The 19020-nt window shown below is 41.3% G+C and overlaps 1 protein-coding gene across 14 annotated transcripts in view; it reads left to right on the top strand.

Annotated features, from left to right (window-relative positions):
* LOC124424413 (LIM domain-binding protein 2) overlaps window positions 1-19020 on the top strand; it is a 122722-nt gene that overhangs the window by 56574 nt on the left and 47128 nt on the right. Inside the window, exons 1-3 of one of the 14 annotated variants that reach the window (XM_046963430.1) lie at window positions 2204-2956; window positions 3986-4039; window positions 4119-5428. The exons of 3 other annotated variants lie outside the window; for them this stretch is intronic. In XM_046963430.1, coding sequence (XP_046819386.1) covers window positions 4494-5428 — 935 coding nt within the window. In that variant the 5' untranslated portion in view covers window positions 2204-2956; window positions 3986-4039; window positions 4119-4493. Of the gene's footprint in view, window positions 1-2183; window positions 5429-19020 lie in introns of those variants that run through there. 10 more of the 14 variants (XM_046963429.1, XM_046963427.1, XM_046963428.1 and 7 more) reach the window with 10 other exon arrangements.

Here is a 19020-nt window from a genome sequence, read left to right as displayed (position 1 = left end):
AGGCTCTCATTCTAAATAATTTTGTCTAGTAAAATCCGTTTATATATTGAACTCGTCTCTCATTCTTTCTTAAGTCTTTAGAATATTTTCCCTGTTTCTTTTCGACGCTCGATAAGGAGGGAGGGGGGAGGATAGAGAAAGAGGAAAAGATAGATTTTTCAAAAGTATGTATTTTTTTTCTCTTTTTTTTGGGGGGGGAGGAACGGAGAGTATAAGATTGGTGATCTAATATCATTCTTTCGTGTTAGAAATAACTTAGTTCGTTTCCTAGCGTTTAAAAGTAAATTAATAATGAACGATATCGTGAATATAAACGTATAATTATCGCATTAAATGTCGCGGTTTGATTATTCGAAAACAGGTTGGTAATAAAGTATACCATAGGACATACGTTTCATCATCGAGTGTATTAAATTCATTATGAAAGGCCAAGTATCCGTGTTTCATCCTTTTATCGTAAAACACGAGCGAGACAATCGCTCGCGTTTGAACATGTACATATACATAGACATCTACGTACCTACACACACACACACACACACACACACACACACACACACACACACTTGTGTGTATATATATGCACATATATTTATATCTATGTGTGTATGTATATATATATGTATATATGAACACGCACGTAATAGATAGCTTGCACGTACATAGATACGTATGTATTACGATTTACACGATTATGGATGTCGCTTTCGAGGCACTCCACTTTAGGTGGCCATTGGCGAAAGTCGGTAGCCACTTCTTCCGTGGCATGGCTACGAGCGTTGGAAGTAAGAGTAACAATTCGAGGAACGCTTCCTCTATCTCGTAAACTTTTATTTTTACGAGTAGACGAGGCCAAGGAAATATCAGGCAAAGATTGTAAATAATACAAAGATCGTCGTAAGGCGTCACTTTTTCTTTTTCTTCTTTTTTCTTTTTTTCTTTCCCTCTCTCTTTTCCTATTTCTTTTTTTTTTTTATCCACTTACATCGAATGCACCTCGTAAGTGGGTGAGTTCTTCCGTATGCACACATGCAGTTGGTATCGTTCGTGTATGTAACCAAACTTTCCTTGTAACGTTCGAACGAACGTGGAAAAGAGATCGGATGGGCATAGGGCGCGCCGTTGGTGGCTAGCTGGGTGGTTGGGTATTTTTAGGGAGAAGGAAAGGGAGAGGGGGAGATATATTCGTGGAACGTTTTTTATGTACAAAAATCAACGATTTTTTCTCATGATCGTTTCTCGTAACAGTCGATATTTTCCATACTAACAAACTTTTCAACGTAGATTGGAACAGGCTTTTCCTCCCTCTCTCTCTCTCTCTCTCTCTCTCTCTCTCTCTCTCTCTCTCTCTCTCTCTCTCTCTCTCTCTCTCTCTCTTGTATCACGAAGATTAAAAAAAGAAGGAAAAAAGAGGAAAGAAATATTAGGATTTTAAAGATTTATTTTTTCGTTGGTTCCTGAAAGTGTCGATGCTCTATCGGATGCATGTCTCTAGGCGCCAAGAAGGGTCGTTGTTCTTTCGTCAGTCGTACAAATGCGTTCAACTTGACCCCGATTACGTCGAATCGGATTTCCCAAGTCCCGTTGATCCTCGGTGGATACCCTCGAATCAATCCTCAACGACATCCCGACACGACAAGCGATTCGAATCGTTTGGAAAGTGAAACTTTGTCTCCGCCTGGCGACTTTGACGAAGATATGTACGTTTCCCCAGTCTCTTTGATCGAGACGATTTATCGAACAGTAATCGAAAACCTACTGATTTATTTCTTTTTCTTTCTTTTTTTTTTTATCTATTCGCACGTTTTATTTCGAATACGTACATTTTCTTTAATTCGACGCCATATTTCGGTCGTATAATAATAAAGCGTTTTTATGTTTGCACGTTGAGAGAACAAAATTATAAAGGATGTTAAGTAGATACATTAATCACTTGAAATACGATATTTAATGTAAAGTAATTGTAAAATTGAACAATATCTGGAGAAAAATTGGTAACAAATTAATAATAATTATTCGGTAAGAGATATTCGATAAGAGAAAATAATATATACTGCGAAGGATTAATAACGATACTACTTATAACTCATGATAATAATTATGTAATAATAATATATAATAATAATAATAATAATAATAATAATAATAATAATAATAATAATAACAATATGTAATAATAATAACAATAATAATAATAACAATATAATAATAATGGCGACTGCTAACAGCACGGATTCAAATATAGTGATAACTGCAGTAATAGGGATGGCGTGTGACGAACGAGCGAAACACAACGTTGTCGTGAAAAATGTAAAAGGTCGTATTTCAGCAATTAGAAAAAAATTTCCACACGAAAAAATATGATCTATCTTATCAGAAAAATTCTAGGAGAAAAAAGAAAAAGACAAAAAGAACAAAAAAGATAGAAAAAAAATTTGGGAATACGAATGGGAAGAATTCCTCGTATTCTTCGGCGTATCATCCGTAAAACGATAGAAGGAAGGAGAGATGAGGAGGTGGTGGTGTGGATCTGGAGAAAGAGATAGGTAGTAAAGAGGAGATGGGACTAGGAGGGAGGAGTAGAGTAACGAGTACTTTTGAAAGGGGGGAAGATTTTTGGAAAGGGTAGCTAGAACGCGTAGGTTAGGGCAGTTGCGTGGATGGCGGGCGTCGCGGTCGCTCACGTGGCTCCCCACCGTGTTCCACAGCATCGGCGTTCTCTCCTTCGTGTTCTCTCCCCTCCATCACTGGTAACGCGTTGCTTCCCCTACCACACGCTCTGTTCCCCACCTAGGGTGACACTAGCGCCGCCACGCCTGCCGCTTCGCAGTAACGCGACCGCTTTCGTCGAGAGTGCGTTGTTTTTTCGTTCGCTATTGTTGTTCGTGTTATTCTATTCCTCAAGTGCGCTTTCACGATTTTCATTAGCAGATCGCCCCAGCATCGATAGAGATTGGTTGGTCGCGCGTTCATGAGCAATATATTCCGAGAAAGGCGGATGTGCCACATAATATTTTAGAGTGATCGAACGACGATCCCATCTTTCTCTCTCTCTCTCTCTCTCTCTCTCTTTCTCTCTTCCCCCTCCTTCCCCAGAATTTATCTTCCTTTTCTTCGTTACTTTTTTTTCCTTTTTTCTTTCTTTCTTTTTTTTTTGTTTCTTTCTTTCTATCTTTTCCCTCTCGACGGGGGAAGAAATTTTTGGTGCGCGTGTTTTCTGTATTCGTCGAGCGATACGGGGTTATAATATACATAAGTGTTGCTGATAGAGATAGAAAGGAAGTATGCAAGACCGTATCAACGAAAGGTTGGAATATCGACGCTCCAGCGTGAGATTTGGTTGGTTAGTACGTGTCCGTATGAGATGAGGAAGATCGGCCATCGTTGCTAGAAGCGAGTGAAGAGAGAAAGAGAGTGAGAGAGAGAGTGAGAGAGAGAGAGAAGTAGAGAGTGAGTGAGTGAGATAGACCGATGGTATTGTAAGAAAGAGGGAGAGAGAGAAAAGCGAGAGAGTACTATTGGAATAATCTAAAAAAGAACAGGAGTGAGAGAGAGAGAGAGAGAAAGAGAGAGAGAGAGAGAGAGAGAGAGAAAGAAAGAGAGAGAGAGAGAGGAAAGAATGGGTGGGAGAGGAAGAGTGCAGACTAGCCGCGTTAGTACGCGTCGCGACGCTGTCGGCGCGATGGCCACGTGCCTCAAAGGATATGCCGTTGTCGACGCCGCCGTCGCCGCAGCAACATCGGCATCAGTAACAGCAACTAACAGCGTCGTTCTACGACATTGACAGAAAAAGAGTGCGTTCGGTACTATTGAGAGTTTACGAGTTACAGTGTCTTTCTTGTTTTTAGTAAAGTGATCGGTGCTCTTTAATAAAAGAGAGAGAAAGAGAAAAAAGAGAGAGAGAGAGAGAGATAAAAGAGAAGAAAAAAAGTCGTGCGTGAGAGCGCGTAATTTTTTTCGAATTAAGACGGAAGTTTCTTATCAGTGTGAGATTCAGTGCTTTAGGTTTTGGTGGATCGTTGTTTTCATGAGGAAAAAAGTAAAACTTCGATAAGGATAAAGAGGTGGTGCGTTGTAATAGTGGCTCGTCGATACTCTTTTACTTTCTTCTGCTTCAGCTATGACGAAGATCTTAGAAACATTCGTATAATCGTCCGAGGGAAAAGATAATCTTTTTATCTTGGCACGTGGTGGAGTAATAAAACGTAAAAGTAGTTTTGCGCGGGACAAGAAAAACCTCGTTGGTAGAATACAGGAGTGTGGGGGCGAACGAAAGAGTGGTTCGAGAAAAAGAGAGAGAGAGAGAGAGAGAGAGAGAGAGTCAGAGAGTGAGAGAGAAAGAAATAGGAAGTGGTAGGGAGGGGCGGTGGAAGAAGAGGGGTGAGAGTAGGTAGGAAGGATCGTCGAGGCAGAGGAAAGCAGTGGAGTGGTGAAAATCTCGACGCGAGCTATACGGGGCGGGTGAGAAGGGCCAGGTCGTGGAGTGGGGAGTGATGCCGGTGAGGGTGGCGCAGCGCCCCCCAGGTGGAATATCACTCCACGCCGGCGTGCCGGTAGCGGCCAGCAGCGTAACCGCCTCCGGTCCGTCGGGCCGGTGCCTCGGGGGCCCGGCTGCGTCCCCCGCCGGGTCGCCACCGCTGCCGCCGTCACTGCAATCTCTCGGCGGCGGCATAAGCGGCAGCAACAACAACAACAACAATAATAGCAATAACGTTAATAATAGCAACATCAACGGAAACAATCAGTTGATCAACAGCAACGGCGGGAACGGGAGCATTATCGGTGGCAACTCCTTAAACGGCCTCGGCAATTTGACCAACAACAACGGGAACGGTCTAAGCAACAGCAACATCAATACGACGGCGTCGAGCATCGGTGCCGCCGCCGCCACGACGAACCCGCTCCAGGCAATGGCATCGGCCGCGGCCTCGCTTACGCAGTTAAACAACATGGCGAACGGGCCGCTGCCGCCGCTCGCAGGGACCGGGCCCCCGAATTTACCGGCTCCACAGCCTGCGACAACGCCGACGCATGCCGGTGGTCCACCGACGCCACACGGTGGCGTCGGGACGGGACCCCATTTGAACGGGGCCTCACCAAGTCCTCATCCTATGCCACCCCATGGCATGATGAGCGGATCACCGCACGCGCCCCATCCTCATATGCCGGCCGGAGGACCTTCGCCTCATCCTCATCATCCTGCTCCTCATATGGTCGGCTCGCCTCATCATCCAGGCCCACATCCGATGCCACCAAACGCTGCTGGAATGATGGCCCCAACTGGTATGCAACCTCAAAGTGCTCCTGGAATGTGCGGCCCTGGACCAGCCGGTCCAATGGGACCACATGGACATCCTCAAGCACCGGGACAACCTCACATGCACAACGATCCCTTTTATTGTTCACCTTTTGGCTCTCATTACTTCAGGTAATTTCACTTCGATAGTAATCCTGATTAAACACGAATCGATCCGAATGATATTCTTCCTTTACATTATTTTCTTGTACTCGAAAAGACGAAAGGCGCCTCTGACCAGTGTAATTAGGGAAGTTGCGAAGCGAAAGAAAACGGTGCCTTCGTTACGTGACGCTATATTGTCACCTGAGATATACCTCCTAGGAAAAAGAGCACAGGTGTACGTGTCACGTGGGACGATCGATCCGTTAGCTTCTACGCGCTATGTTTAATGTGTATTTGTTGTGCTCTATGAACATCATGTGGGCGTCCATCCGATGCTTTGGATATTTGAAATTTTATAGAAAACTATGTACGCGTGCGTGCATTCGTGCGTGCGTGCGTGCGTCCGTCCGTTCGTCGTACGTTCGTTCATTCGTGCGTTCATACGTGCTTTCGTACGTGAAAATCAAAACCACAGACGAGTTTTATGATTTCCCGTAATTCTCTAGCCAGTTACTTCCGTATCACGATAAGTGAATGGCTCGTGTAATGTGTATCGATTACTTTGGTGGTAGTTTCTTTCATATCCGGCCGTTAGACAAATACTGCGACAATCAGTTGATCAAAGAAGAACGAGATGTCGATGGAAACGATTTCTAATTGCTCACTCGCTAACTTTTAGTCTAAGATGTTCGATCGTAATTGTTAGAATAGGGAGGGAAGTTCTTTCTATCTATACGGATGATTTAAATGCGTCGTACGTTCACCCGTACCATAACACACATCGCTGTACAAAGATTACCTTCCGTGACGTTTCACGCTTCGAATTTATTTTTGACGATACGATTTAATACCCATCGCGTGTCCTCCGATCGTTAAAAAAGTTTCAACTTTGCCCCTTTAGCTTAGGACTCGGGTAAAACGCGAATAAAAAGGAAAACAAACAAATAAAAAAATGTTCGGATTCTCTTGGAGGGATCCATCTCGATGTTGCCAGGCTTAGAGTATTAATTATCGTTTACTGTTCAGAACGTTATCAACGGATTCAACGAACAGTGGATTTCTACTTACAATTAGTCGTACATTTTCAAAAGGATATTGTTTTACGGTTCGATACTTCGTTCCATGCCAATCGTCGCTTACTAGTAGATACGTTCTCCCGGGCGTAGTAACAGTATAACCGAAGAATCCGTTATCGTACCTCGGTCAGAATCTTCCTCTGGCGACCGTTGTGCGTTCTCGAACGTGCCACGCGACATGGTTGCAGCTATATTCATGAAGGACGCGCGCGTTCGTTCGAAATGTGCCTGTTAACTTCTGATCTTCGAGACGTACCGTTATTCGACGGCACGAACCCGAAAGATGTCCTTTTCTTCCGTGATACTATGACGATCTATGTAGGGAGAATGGTGATGGAGGTGACGACGGGAAAAGAAATTAGACAGCGAGAGAAAAAAGAGTAGACAAAAGTCGTTTTTTTCCTTCTTCATTTATTTATTTCTTTGTTTTCTTTTATTCATTTTGTGTTATTTCTTTTTCCTTTTTCCTCCGGTGACTTCTTCGAAGCTTGAGATTAAATCACGTAGAACTATCACTTGATTGTATATACCGGTTGGTTAATGGTTGCGTTCGGATTAGAAAGGTAGAAAATGATTTTAACGAAAAGACAGTATTACAAAGTATTCGACGAAGAAGGAGGTGAAAGGAGGTGTAAAGTTAGATCGTGAGTCGGTGAAATTATTGGTCGACTGACAGGGACACGTGCTGCTGCTATACTAGAGAACATGTCCTCGCGAGTCAGGTGCATTGAAAGCCGTCGTCGTTGTCGTCGTTGTCATCGTCATCGTCGTCGTTGTCGCCGTCGTCGTCGTCGTCGTCGTTGTCGTCGTTGTCGTAGTTGTCATCGTCATCGTCGTCGTATCTTAACTTCAGGTGCTCCGCAGGTGGGAGGTATCCCTCGTGCAGGTGTTCGCGTACATATTCGTTCGCGAAACGCGACTTCCTCCTTCTACATATCTTGTTGGCTTTCTCGAGGTACATAGCCAAAGAGACGACGTCTTATAATTAGACGTTGCCTGTTTCCAGCGATGGAAGGAAGGAAGGAAGGAAGGATAACGGATCGAAATCAATAAAGCATGGTTATATCTCAAACGCGTTTGTTGGAAATAGTGGTAAGAGCATTTGCTTGTAACTTTTCGAGAGATCGTCTTTGGAACGAAAGATAAACTTATGATATGGGGGTCGAAAGTAGAACTTTTGCTGATTCATAGGAGTTTCGTGCTTCTTCTTTTTTCTGTTTATATATATATATAATATGATATATATATATATATAAATATATAATATATATATATATATATATATATATATATATATATAAATAATATGGATAGGACCTGCTGGCATAGGTGTACACGATTATCCAGGTAGCCTTTGGCCTTCCTCGTATCCGGTCTGGACGTCTCTATCGGACTGACATCATCTCTCCAGTCGCTGGCCCTGTCTGATAATCGGACAAGCTCATTATCATAAGCGTTCCACCCTGGTACATTCGCACGAATCACCGAGCTACTTTGCTCGAGATATCGCGAGGAGATAACGGTTTTCTTCATTTTTTCCCTCTTTCTCTCTCTCTCTCTCTCTCTCTCTCTCTCTATCCCTCTCTCTTATCGTTTTTTTTCCTTTCTTTCTTTCTTTCTTCTTCTTTTAAGACTTCTCCACACCGTTCAAACACAATGGATATATGCCTTCGCTTCCTCGTTCGCTGTCTCGCTCACGAATTTTAAGGTCTGATTCCCGCGATGATGATGATGATAATGGAGAAAAAATATGCCTGGTTCATCGATCGGTAGAAGATTTTTGTTCTCTTCATTAACCGCAAAATATTTCTTAAATTTTTAACGATCGTTTCTATTATCTTTGAGCACTCGACTCGATGGATTTTCCGGGATTTATCATCTTTCAGTCAAGGCCGACGCTTCTACGTCTTATCGATAATACTAGCGGTTAAATATCTAAAGATTCCGACTGGAAACAGACACGAAACGGGATAGTCGAGAAACTCTCGAAAGCACGATCGGAAGTAACGAATACGTATGGTTCTTATCTTATCGCGGCCTCCGGCTAGGATAAGGAAAACCTTGATCGGCTCTCAACAATTCGAATTGGACTGACACGAGACTGCGACGACTCAAAATTTCGCCAATTTTTTTTCTGTCCGCCTGTTTCTTTCTTTGTTTTATTTTGTTTCCTTTTCTTTTTTGCCTTCAAATTTTTGTTGTTTTCTGTTGCTTTCTTCTTATTTTTTCGACACGTGGCAAGTTTCACAAAGTTTTTGTAGAAGAAGAAGAAAGATCCGATCCGATTTGATCGATCTCAATGAAACATATCAAAGATGAAATGGAATAAATATTGTTATTGTTTAAGCTTAACGATCGATAAAACGAGAGAAATCCGATTATAAATATGTAATAATATCGACCCATGACCCACAGTAAGATTTATCGGTTTGCTAATCGGTTAGCACGTGGTGCTTGTCCGGTCTTCACTCGCTTTGCTCGAGGGAAAAAGAGAGAGAGACAGAGACAGAGAGAGAAAGAGAGAGAGACAGAGTCAGAGACAGAGAGAGAGAGAGAGAGAGAGAGAGAGAGAGAGAGAGAGAGAGAGAGAGAGAGAGAGAGAGAGAGAGAGAGAGAGCATTCGCCTTGGTATCTTTGTAATAGTTCTCATATAATTTGTTTCTATTAACCGGGATATAAGTGGACCACGTGCTGGTAACTAGCTACGAAACGAGTCGTTGGTATCCGCTTTCGATGTGGTTTCCTAGGAACTAGGACGTTCTCTCTCTTTCTCTCTCTCTCTTTCTTTATCCATCTATCTATCTATCTATCTATCTATCTATCTTTATCTCTCTTTCATACACACCATACACAAATACATACAAAATACACACACGTACGTATGTACGCATGCATTGACGCGCGCACATACACACACGTATAACCTAGCTTCTTATTTATGAGTTTTACACGCACCGTCGTTCCAGTTTTTGCACGCACGTGCGAGCCTTCGATGAGGAGTCGACATACGAGTAAGACAAATCGCTTCCCGGCCACGCGATACTTCACGATAAACGTTCTAATCCGAATCAATCAGTCGCATAATAACGTTTTCGTTCTAATCCGAATCATTTGGTTGAAGAGCTTTTGCACGGAGAAACAGAAGAAGGAAAAAGAAAAAAAGACAAGACAAGGAAATGAACAACACTAATAAAAACTCAACGACTGTTTTAATCCTTTTACAAGTTAGAAATCTTAAAGTCTCTGAGATTGTTTTCCTAAGGATTTTGAATAGTCGATGATGAATTGAGAAGACAGTGAACGAAGGTTAGATACGATTTCTGATGTGAGATTATCTACTAGTACGCAAAGTAAATACACACTTACTAAATAGATGTCCAAGTCGTCCGGCATAAAAGCCGTGCCCAGGGACCGTATCAGGCCGTATCGCGTACCTCTACGGGCTTCCAGTTTCGCGCGAAACTTTAGACGCGGACAAGCAGGTTCAAGGCACAAGAACACATAACGTGTCTTTCTTCGTTCGAAGTACCGGAATATGAAAGAATGGGACGGGCAGGCTTGGGCGTGAGCATCGGAGGGAGAAGGACGAAAGTAATATTTTTTATGTCCGATTACATAAATATTTATATTTTTGAATGGATTCAATTGTGGATAATTTCTTGAAATTAATCGTGTGCAGTATTGGAAAAAATACAAAAAAAAATAGAAATTCGTCTTCTTATTGATCACAATTTTAAATATATATATATATATATATAATATAATGTGCTAATTAAAAAAAATTTTTTTCTTTCTATATTTATTTATATATAATTTTTTTTTTCTTTTCTTTATAACGAAAGAGGAAAAAAAATTGCGTGCATATAGAAATGTACGCACACAGAAGCGGGGGAACCCTTTGACTAGGGTGGTTTAAATAGCCCGAACGTTCTGTAAATATCACGATATATTTAACGTTTCACGGAGTTCGTTCGCATCGTAATGGCTAAATGAAGCACTGTTATATACACATACCATCGACGACATATTTTTATAATACACGTTTACTTTCGTCTGCGGAATCATAATACATCGTACCTGGAAGGTGGAGATATATAAATATATATATAAATATATATATACATATATATATATATATGTATGTATATATATATAAACATATATACATATATATACACACGTGTATATATATATATATATATATATATATATATATATGTATGTATGTATATATAAAGAGAGAGAGCATAATGGCAGGAAGAAAAATGTAATATTAATAAGAGCCACGTATGTAATTCCTCGTTATCGTCTCGGAGGGAACCCCCTCTTGGTAGGTACATACATGCTAATGCGAGTTTCTTCTCTTTATCGGTCTTTTCGATCACGAAGGAAGGTGCATTTGATTACGTGCTTCGTCGCTAGGAGTTTTCAATCTGGCTTGCTTGTTTCACCACGACGGAGTCCGCCCTACACAAGCGTTGGAATATTATTTCTCTCTCTCTCTCTCTCTCTCTCTCTCTCTCTCTCTCTCTCTCTCTCTTTCTTTCTCTTTATCTCTCTCTATCTCTCTCTTTCGTTTATTTCTATATTCATGATTTCAAGCAATTTTTGTACGCTTGCTGCTACTACAATCTTTCTTATTAGGTACTCCTTAAGGGGGTTTGCTACCTGGATTTCAAGATTTTTCTGCTCTTTTACGTCGGTCTTGGTATTAGCTCTTTTTAATGACTATCTTAAAGCCAGGTAAGAAAAGTATGAAAGAGAAAGAGAAGTGGGGAAAAGAAAAATTGGAAGAGCTGGAACGAACGGGGTTTAGGTAAGAACTCGACAATGGTGACAATGGGGGTAAAAGAGAGAGGGGGGAGAGAGGAGAGAGAAAGAGAGAGAGAGAGGGTAAAAGGCCCTCGGGAGGCCAAGTTGAGTCACGGTTTACCTAGAAACATCGGTGCAGGTGTGCACCTCTCATGGGACAGGTGTAATTTGGCAAACGGCACATCATCGTTGAGCGTTCTCCCGCAGAGAACTAAGGAAACTTTGTCAAGCGCGAGCGCATGTGTGTATGTATGTGTGTATATGTATATATATATGTATATATATATATTTATATTTATGTAGTATTTTCTATCTTTTTCCTTTTTTCTTTTTTCTTTTCCTCTTAAAAAGAGGTAAGAAGAGAGAAGGGGAAGAAGAGGAAAAAATAGAAATATAATCGCAATCTCGTCTTCATTATTTCGAGAACGATCCGATTCTAATGAAGAATAGTTCTATCGTTTGCCTGTTATATGAGTCACTGAAACGTCGCCGTAAAGAGTCTAGCTAATGGGATACATAATCGATAGCGAGTCGTGGAACGTTGACTCTTTTCTAGATCAAACATTCTCGATGACGGTCGAAAGGGGATCGCTCGTGAATCACTGCCAAGAGAAGTGTTTACACGTTGGCTGCATACCACAGAGTGCCCGATGTAAACTTTCCTTATCTAATGTTTCAACTCGGAACTCTGGCTACGATCGTTAGAAAAATCTTAACGACGTTTAAGGTTTTCTTTCTCTTATAAATTCTCTATCTCTCTCTCTCTCTCTCTCTCTCTCTCTCTCTCTCTCTTTCTCTCTCTCTCTCTCCCTCTCTCTCTCTCTCTCTTTCTCTCTCTCTCTTAAAAGGACTATCGACTTAACATCCGGGATATCTCACAAAGGTATACTCGACGGCTTAAAACGTAACGCAGTACACTCACATTTGCAGTTCGTTATTAGGTACGATCGTTGTTGAATGGTGACGGTGAGGGTAAGGGTGAAGAGGGATGGGATGGGATAGGAGAAGGTGAAAAGATCTGTGTGTCGTTCACGGGACGATACGACTCATTAAATCGTTTCGTACGAGACGATCGTAAGAGATTTTCTCGAGATAAGGGCATGGAAGCGTACCGCTTAATTCACTAGAATTCATTTAATCCCGCATTTGTTAGACGGGAAAGGAAGTCTCGCGCGAGGCGCACATCCCACCCAGTGCTTTATCTACCGCAACTATTTTCTCTAATCTAATCGAGAAACCCGATACATTTTAACCTTCGGTATCTGTTCGATCCTCTTTGGTATCGTTTGTCTTTGCTTCCTTTCTTCGGGTTCAATTTTCTATCTCGATTAATAATAAGACGTGTCTAATCGTCATACGTGTCTACGGCTCGTCGAAAATAATAGCTAGTTGGACAAATCAAACATTAAGCTATAAATAATGAAATTAGCGCTGCCTGTCCGAATGCAGAGCACGTGACCTCGCGAACCTCGCCAAGTGTCTGTATATTCCGTAGAGAGAGAGTCAGTCGTGGGTTCAACCGACCTACCTGCGGCTCGCACACTATCAGGATACCCAGCGGTTCTCATCGTAAAGATCATAGAGGATTTTCGTTAGAAAAACATTTTCTTCCAACTATTCTAACAAAAACTGATCGATGATTATCGTAGCTTCCTTTTTCTAACTCTTTTCATTTATCACTAAATCCATAATAGTAAAAGTTTTACTAACGTTTAAAATACGAAACTCTTGTATCGATTATTGCCATTTCGCTATTTCTTCGATTACCTTATGTCTTACATCATTGCAATTTTTGCATAAAATATCAGTTTCGATAAATTCAATTATTTTTGAATGTGTTTGGAAAAAATCAAAGTAAAGTTTCATTGCACAGTTTAAAGTTTCATAGTTTATTTCTTTCTTTCTTTTTTTTTTATTTTTTTTTTATTTTTCTTTTTCTTTTTTTTTTTTTTTTAAAGAAACAAGAAAAGATTTCATTTTTGAGATTAATATAATAATATCGTTACAGATGAGAACCGCGAATGATTTGCCAGTGGAAGCAGTTCGTTCGCGTTGGAGTTGGCTCGGCTGGTCTTCTCTCTTTCTTCATCCCTCCCCTCCTCTGCACTCTCTCCTTTCATCCCTCTCTTTCTCCCTGCCTCTTCCTCTCTCTCACTCCTCTCTCCGCTCCTATTCTCTCTCTCTCTCTCTCTCTCTCTCTCTCTCTCTCTCTCTCTCTTTTCTCTCTTGCTCGCTCGTTTCGCGTCCGCGGATCTCTCCGTGTTCTCAAGGCCGCCTCCTCGAAACCTCCTCACCGCCCTCCATCTTCCTTCGCCTCTTCCTCCTTCACCTCCTCCTTTTCCTTCTTCTCTCCTCGACTCACCTCCCCGTTCGTCGCCTCTATCCTCACCTCGACCTACCTCTCCTTCGTGCGTGCCGCCACTACCACTACCACTACCACCACCACCACCACCACCACCACCACCACCACCACCACCACCACCACCACCACCACCACCACCACCACCACCACCACCACCACTACTACTATTGCTACTACCACACCACTACTACTACCAACCATCACTACTACTACCAACAGCAACAACTCCGTCGCGACTCTTCTCAACCATCTCTCGGCTTCTGTGAGAACTTGGCGCGACGACGCGCCTCTTCTTCCTCCACCTCCTCCTCCTTCCTCCTCCTCCTTCTCATCTTCTCTTACCTTCAAACTTTCGAAACTCTTCGAGCTCTGACTTGATTCCTCTGCTCAGCTTCGCCACGAGTGGAGTATCAGCGTCTTTCGTCCGCGAGAAGAAATTGCGAGCCACCTTGCACACGAGCACACCCTCTCGAAAATGTCGTTTGACCAGTTCGTCTGCCAGTCCAGTCGTTGCTCTCTCTCTCTCTCTCTCTCTCTCTCTCTCTCTCTCTCTCTCTCTCTCTCTTTCTCTCTTTTAATTCTCTTTTTTTTCTTAACTTCTTCACAAGATCATCGGAGCCTACTGTGATCGTCTCTTTTAGATCCAGTCTTTGGGATTCCTTCAATAACGGCGATTAGCATAGAAGGAGACACTCAAGTTAATCGTCCATACGTATCTCTCTTTCTCTCTCTCTCTCAGTCTCTCTCTCTCTCTCTCCTCTTCCCTCCTCTTCCCTCCTCAATGTATTCTTCAGACAGCTTGGGTCAACGGGCTTGAGGGAATATCGCGATACGCTTGTCTCGCGATTTGCATAAAAACGGAAGTCGCGTGCCATGCCGGAGGAGAGTTTTGACAAGCGCTTATGTATACCCGCTGCGAGATCGGATTATCTCCCGTCGATCTTTCCCTCTCTCTTTCTTTATTATCAAAGTGAGTTTCTCTTTCTCCTTCTCTCCCTTTCTCTCTCTCTCTCTCTCTCTCTCTCCCTCTTTCTCTCTCTCTTCCTCTTTCTCTTTCTTTGATTCCGGATCTTTGACCACATCAAGAAGAGATTAACTTCTTCCTCGTGTCCTTTCCGTCTGGCATGATTAAAAATACACATCTTTCAAGTTAGTATTCGTAAAGGACAGTATCTGTGTTCGAATGGTAAAGGAGTAAGGCGAGGAGGAAGAAGAAGAAGAAGACGAAGACGCAGAGGAGGAGGAGGAGGAAAAAGAGAGGGAGAAGCTAAAGAAGGGGTAGATGCTTTTGCTTTATTTCTCTCTTTCCCTCGGTCTTTTTCTTTCCGAAAGACGTATCCCGTTCACCTTGAAAGGTACGTCGCGTGCCTCAGCATCGCGTCCGACTACTCGCGGATAAACCCTTTGGGAGTGAGAAAACCTCGAAAAGTCATATATTCGATTGTACCGACAAAAGAATCCTTCTTGTTGTTGCCGGTGGCCCAGGTAGATCAAACGATGATAATGATGAAATTACTTTCTCAACGGGTATTGTTTATTGAATAGACCTTTTTTTTTATATTGTGCCTTTTCAATTGAGATCTATCAATTATACGAATACGATAGTCTTTATAGGAAAAATCTCTATGGAAAAATTATAACTATATTTCTCTTATTTTTCTCTTTTTTTTCTACACGTTTTTAATTCGCTCATGTACAAAACGGAAAGATTTTTTTATTCGTTCGTATGAAATTTTCATTTTGCGAAGAATTTACTTCGAAGAATTTTATAATTCGTCGAGATCGGGCGAACGTGTACGATGTATAATGTGTGCGCGCGCGAGCGCTTGTATGTGCGTGTCCCATGATTCAAGATAGATTTGCAAAGATTACGCATGATTCACAGTCAGGATAAGGAGTTAGCAGATATGGAGGTCGAACTCGCGGAAGTTTCCAGATCGAGAGGCTATCGTCTCGAAGGACTTACGCCCCGTTATACCGTTTCATCACGATTATACACCCTTCCTCTTTCCTCCCTCGCCTATATCCCTTCTTCAGCCCCCACCGTCCTACCGTCCCCTCTATCCTATCGAAGTTCTAGCCAAGCAAGTAGGGGTCCAGCCGGTCGTGTCGTCACACCGGATTGTTTGTGCCTTAAGCCGGATTTATTCGGCTCCTTTTATCCGCGAAATCATTGCGCGAGATAGATAAATAGAATTCTCTTCTTTCTCTCTCTCGTATTAAACGGGCTTGGAGAAGGACTTTCTCTCTCTCTCTCCCTCTCTCTTTTCCGCTCACTTGCTATTTTTTGTTTTCTTTTCTTTTTTTTTTTTGTTTTCATCTCGATACTTTCTCAAGATCTCGTCCAACTCGCACGAGTTAAGGACGTTTTGTCGTTGGCTGTACGCATTCGCGTGTGGGACGAGCGAACCATTTTGGAAACCAGTTCCGAGTGGTCTAAGAAAGAAAGAGAGAGAAAAGGAAAAAAAAGGATGGAGAACGAAACGAAGAGAAGAGAAGAGAAGAGAAGAAGGTGCGTGTCTCGGGGTCCGCGTGTTGCGTCTCGCTGTGATCACCTACCGAGAAATAATTCCTATGGCGTGTCTCGGGGTCACGGCAAAGTTGTACCACGAGTGGATGCTGGGTGCTCTAACCTACATCTTCATTCTGCACTTTGCGCACGACCTTCTCTTCCAACTTCGTTGTGGACACCCAAGTTTAGTCTTCTTCTTCTTTTTTTTTCTTCTCCTTCTTCGTCGTCGTAGTCCTCCTTCTCCTTCATCTCGTAGTTCCTCCTTTTCTCCTCCTCTTTCTTCTTCTTCTTCAAGGAACGCTCCAAAGAAAACTGAATCTGATTAGGTTAGCACTCAAAGTAATTTAGCCCAACGTAGACTTTTTCAATCATGTTTAGATTCGATTATGAGGTGGAAACGAAATATTTCGTTATACCTTTTTCGTATAATCGTAAAATTCCGATTTCGGTGGGAACGACAATTCTCATTAAAATTTTATCGACCTTAGAAGCGTTCGTTTACCTTCGACGTTTCTAATTCTAATACTCGAGGTAAGAAATATCGATTTTCGGTCAAAAGGTTATGCTCAATCTTTGATCTCGTATTCGAGTGAAACAGATATTTCTTTTTTATTAATTATATCGTTATAACGTACTAATTAATTAAAGCTTTGCAGTAAATCGTTTCTATTTGTTTTGGAATAATATCTAAAAGATAATAATTTCTTCTTACGAACAATCGATCATTTCTCAGATTTTAATTACTATTATTTTGAATTTTCTTCGATTTATTTACTTCAATCGGAAGCTATGACTTTCTCTTTACATTTAGAAGAATAAACCGTGAAATCGTTTTCAGTTCTACATGCTGTTGTTACAGACAACATATTTGCAGACGGTCCGAACTTGTCTCAGACATTTGTCCGATCTGTTCTTCGCCGGCAACGAGTACGGAAATATCCTCTGGCGCGGGGTGCGTTAAACTCACCAACGACGATGAATTCTCTTTTCGTCCTGAATATATTTCAACAGTATATATATATATATATATGTGTGTGTGTGTGTGTGTGTGTGGGTGTGGGTAGGTGTGTGTGTGTGTGTGTGTGTGTTTGCGCGCGTGCGTGAGTATCGCTGCATTCCTTCGTAGAATCACTAATGATAATTTCATTGACGAGAGTTCCTACGTACTTTTCTGTTCATCATCGTTGATCAGTTAATACTAATGACGGTAAAAAAAGATCATCATCGAATACGTCGTCCTTCGAAAAGTTCTAACGGAATATTTCACATCAGGGAATAAGATTGAAACGTTTCGATACTCGTAAAACGTTACCACGACGATTTGGAAACGATCGTAAATTTAGCGACGGCTAAAAATCATATAAAATGTGACTTCCATTTCTCTACGTGACACAGCACATCGAAGAATGTATCATTTCCGTTAGAATACAACACCTTAACATTACCAGATCTCGAAGAGTTAATACAGTTTATTGTCTCAAAGAATTCATATACGATTTAGGAAGATTTTTATTCAGCTATTTCTAGTTACTATGACGATATTTCAATTTTAATTTAGATAACAGTTTGACATATGTCTTGGTGAATGTTATACATACGTGTATCAAAGGACAGTGATGAATGTGTTACAGTAGAAATGAGAAATCATATATTATACTACCCATGTCACAAAATTTGTGTTCTTGTCAACGTGAATACCATCTGTAGATAGAAGAATATTTAAATTTTCGCGGGAAATTCATTCTCTACTGAGAATTAACACATTCGTTATTTCAATGAGCCTATATAGGACCTAGGAAGATTTTTATTTAGCTATTTTTAGTTACTATGTCGATTTTTCAATTTTAAATTAGACGCGAGTTTGACATATATCTTGGTAAATGTTATACATACGTGTATTAAAGGACAGTGATGAATGTATTACAGTAAAAAAAAAGAAATCATATATTATTTCATCTTTACCACAAAATTTGTTTTCGTCAACGCGAACGCCATCTGTAGATACAAAAACATTTGAATTTACGCGGGAATCCACATCCTATTGTGATGGAAGTATGAGGTTTCTGAGAGTTAACACATTCATTATTTCAACGAGCTCATATAGGACAGGAAGATTTTTATTCAACTATTTCTAGTTACTATGTCGATCTTTCAATTTTAATTTAGACATGAGTTTGACATATATCTTGGTGAACGTTATAATATGTTCTTTCATGTATTAGAAGATGGTGAAAGTGTTAGTGTTAAAAAAGAAAAATCATACATCGTTTCACCCATGTCACATCATTTGTGTTCTTGCCAACATTAACGCCACCTGTAGGTCGAAGGATGTTTGAATTTTCACGAGAAATTCTTTCCCTATTATGATGGAAGTATGAGATCTCTGACATTTAATACGTTTGTTATTTCAATAAATTCATATATGACTTAAGATTTTTATTCAGTTATTTGTAGATAATATATTCGATCTTTTAATTTGAATTTAGACATGAGTTTGACATATATCTTGGTGAATGTTATAATATGTTCTTTCATGTATTAGAAGATAGTGTACTTGTTAGTGTTAAAAAAGAAAAATCATACATCATTCTACCTATGTCATAAAGTTTGTGTTCTTGCCAACTTTAACGCCACCTGTAAGTGGCTTGAATTTTCGCGGGAAATTCCTTCCCTACTGTGATGGAACACGGAAGGTATTTATCGGTGGCCTCGACGGAGGGATCTTCTTTATGTTCCTTGCTATGTCGGGGCTATGGATTCTCACGGGACGCGACGTGGCTCGAGAGAACATAGAGAGAGAAAGAGAGGGGGAGAGAGAGAAAGAGAGAGGAGTGGAGAGGGGAGGGTTGTGAGGGAT

This window comes from Vespa crabro, chromosome 5, assembly GCF_910589235.1.
Source record: "Vespa crabro chromosome 5, iyVesCrab1.2, whole genome shotgun sequence".
Classification (NCBI taxonomy): domain Eukaryota; kingdom Metazoa; phylum Arthropoda; class Insecta; order Hymenoptera; family Vespidae; genus Vespa; species Vespa crabro.
Note: the sequence above shows the minus strand (reverse complement) of the source record. Positions and strands in the feature narration are given on the sequence as shown.